Source organism: Tachysurus fulvidraco, chromosome 5 (assembly GCF_022655615.1).
Source record: "Tachysurus fulvidraco isolate hzauxx_2018 chromosome 5, HZAU_PFXX_2.0, whole genome shotgun sequence".
In the NCBI taxonomy this organism is placed as follows: Eukaryota; Metazoa; Chordata; class Actinopteri; order Siluriformes; family Bagridae; genus Tachysurus; species Tachysurus fulvidraco.
The window spans coordinates 31,319,194-31,321,693 of record NC_062522.1 but is presented as its reverse complement, the minus strand read 5'-3'; the positions used below and the strand labels follow the sequence as shown (position 1 = coordinate 31,321,693).

General features: G+C 48.8%; 1 protein-coding gene across 6 annotated transcripts in view; it reads left to right on the top strand.

Annotated features, from left to right (window-relative positions):
• Positions 1-2,500, top strand: part of scn1lab (sodium channel, voltage-gated, type I like, alpha b) — a 41,845-nt gene that overhangs the window by 33,001 nt on the left and 6,344 nt on the right. For all 6 annotated transcript variants that reach the window (XM_027159907.2, XM_027159912.2, XM_047814064.1 and 3 more), the window contains exons 21-23: positions 1,245-1,367; positions 1,987-2,262; positions 2,352-2,405. In XM_027159907.2, the coding sequence (XP_027015708.1) occupies positions 1,245-1,367; positions 1,987-2,262; positions 2,352-2,405 (453 nt within the window). The remainder of the gene's footprint in view (positions 1-1,244; positions 1,368-1,986; positions 2,263-2,351; positions 2,406-2,500) is intronic.

Sequence of the window (2,500 nt, the reverse complement as noted above, 5' to 3'; positions counted from 1 at the left end):
ACCAAACACCACAAGGTGGTTTATTCAGCCATCAGCTAGGATTCCATTTTTATTCAGAGCTGATAGTTAGGATTTTATTCATCCACATAATTAAAACCCTTTTTCTGAAAATTAGAAATGTTTTGAACTGCTAAACCTTTTTAATGACTCCAGCTGTATAGAGAACCAGACAGAGAGCCAGTCAGACAGACAGAGAGCCAGTCAGACAGAGGGAGAGACAGACAGAGAGATAGCCAGTGAGACAGACAGACTGAGAGCCAGACAGACAGACGGAGAGACAGACAGAGAGATAGCCAGTGAGACAGACAGACTGAGAGCCAGACAGCCAGTCAGACAGAGGGAGAGACAGACAGAGAGAGGGAGAGACAGACAGCCAGTCAGACAGACAGACAGACTGAGAGCCAGACAGACAGAGGGAGAGACAGACAGAGAGCCAGTCAGACAGACAGAGAGCCAGTCAGACAGAGGGAGAGACAGACAGAGAGATAGCCAGTGAGACAGACAGACTGAGAGCCAGCCAGACAGACAGACAGACAGAGGGAGAGACAGACAGAGAGACAGCCAGTGAGACAGACAGACTGAGACCCAGACAGCCAGACAGACAGAGGGAGAGACAGACAGAGAGACATCCAGACAGACAGACAGACAGACTGAGAGCCAGCCAGCCAGCCAGACAGACAGACAGACAGAGGGAGAGACAGACAGAGAGACAGCCAGTGAGACAGACAGACTGAGACCCAGACAGCCAGACAGACAGAGGGAGAGACAGACAGCCAGTCAGACAGACAGGCAGACTGAGAGCCAGACAGACAGAGGGAGAGACAGACAGAGAGACATCCAGTAAGACAGACAGACAGTCAGACAGCCAGACAGACTGAGAGCCAGACAGACGGAGAGACATCCAGGCAGACATCCAGACAGACAGACAGACAGACAGACAGACAGACTGAGAGCCAGACAGCCAGACAGACAGAGAGAGACAGACAGAGAGACAGGCAGGCAGGCAGGCAGACAGCGGGAGAGACAGACAGAGATACAGCCAGTCAGACATACACAGAGAGAGAGAGAGGGAGAGAGTTTAAATGTATTTATTGTATTGTTGTGTTTATATGTTTTTACTTGCTTTTGTTACTGACTCTGCTTTCTCCTGTGTGTGTGTGTGTGTGTGTGTGTGTGTGTGTGTGTGTGTGTGTGTGTGTGTGTGTGTGTGTGTGTGTGTGTGTGTGTGTGTTTGTTTGTTTTAGGTGTCTCTGGTCAGTCTTGTAGCTACTGCCCTGGGTTACTCTGAGCTGAGTGCCATTAAATCACTGAGGACCCTGCGTGCTCTGAGACCGCTAAGAGCACTGTCCCGCTTCGAGGGCATGAGGGTATAAACCCACACACACACACACACACACACACACACACACACACACACACACACACACACACACAGTTTGTTACTTGTCACTGTAACTGTAATGTGTTATATATTCATTGTTTCTGTTTGTGATTGTGATGTTTCTGTTGTGCCTTTTGACCTTTAATTTCTCTGTTGTGTGTCTTTTTTTATTTGCAGTACAGAAATGTAGTGACATCGTCGTGTCTCAAACAAGGTTTTTTGGTTTCTGTTCTGATTCTGTGTGTCTTGTCAGTTCGTCTAAAAACAAACCATGCTAAAAGAAAACGTTTGAATTTTGCAGCCGCAGCAGCTGCTGTGAGGTTTTCCTGTGTGCTGCTGTGTAATTATGTGACCGCTTCATCACCAGCCAAAATAAGCCCCTGTGTAGCGCTCATAGCTATTAGTGAACACCCTTTTTTCCCCCTAATGATCTTAGTCACAATTTTTCCTTAGTAATGCAATAACTTAAGTGTGTGTAAATCCCCCGTATCTCACTCGACTAACACCATTATCACGATGCCGTGATAAGCCCCGCCCACCGTGTGTAATCGTACAGTGAGCGAAGGTTCCAGTGACCGAGTCGTGCCCGTGTTTTGTTGCGGCAGGTCGTGGTGAACGCTCTGCTCGGCGCCATCCCGTCCATCATGAACGTCCTGCTCGTGTGTCTGATCTTCTGGCTCATCTTCAGCATCATGGGCGTCAACCTATTCGCCGGCAAGTACTACCACTGTATCAACAGCACCACGGACGAGCTCTTACCCCTCGACGTGGTGAACAACAAGTCCGAGTGCCTGGCGCTGGTTAACGACAGCGCCCGCTGGAAGAACGTCAAGATCAACTTCGACAACGTAGGAGCCGGATACCTGGCACTGCTCCAAGTGGTGAGGAGAACTTTGACAACCACGTGGCTCCAAAAATCAAACAGTTCATAACATAATCGCGCCCTTTCTAACTCTTTCTCTCACTGCAGGCCACGTTTAAGGGCTGGATGGACATCATGTACGCAGCGGTAGACTCTCGCAATGTAAGTGTCTCCAGCTGCGCCGCAATACGCTGCTCTTTGTGTGTGTGTTTTAAATACATGCTAATAATTGATTTTCTCTGAGCAGACAGGAACAC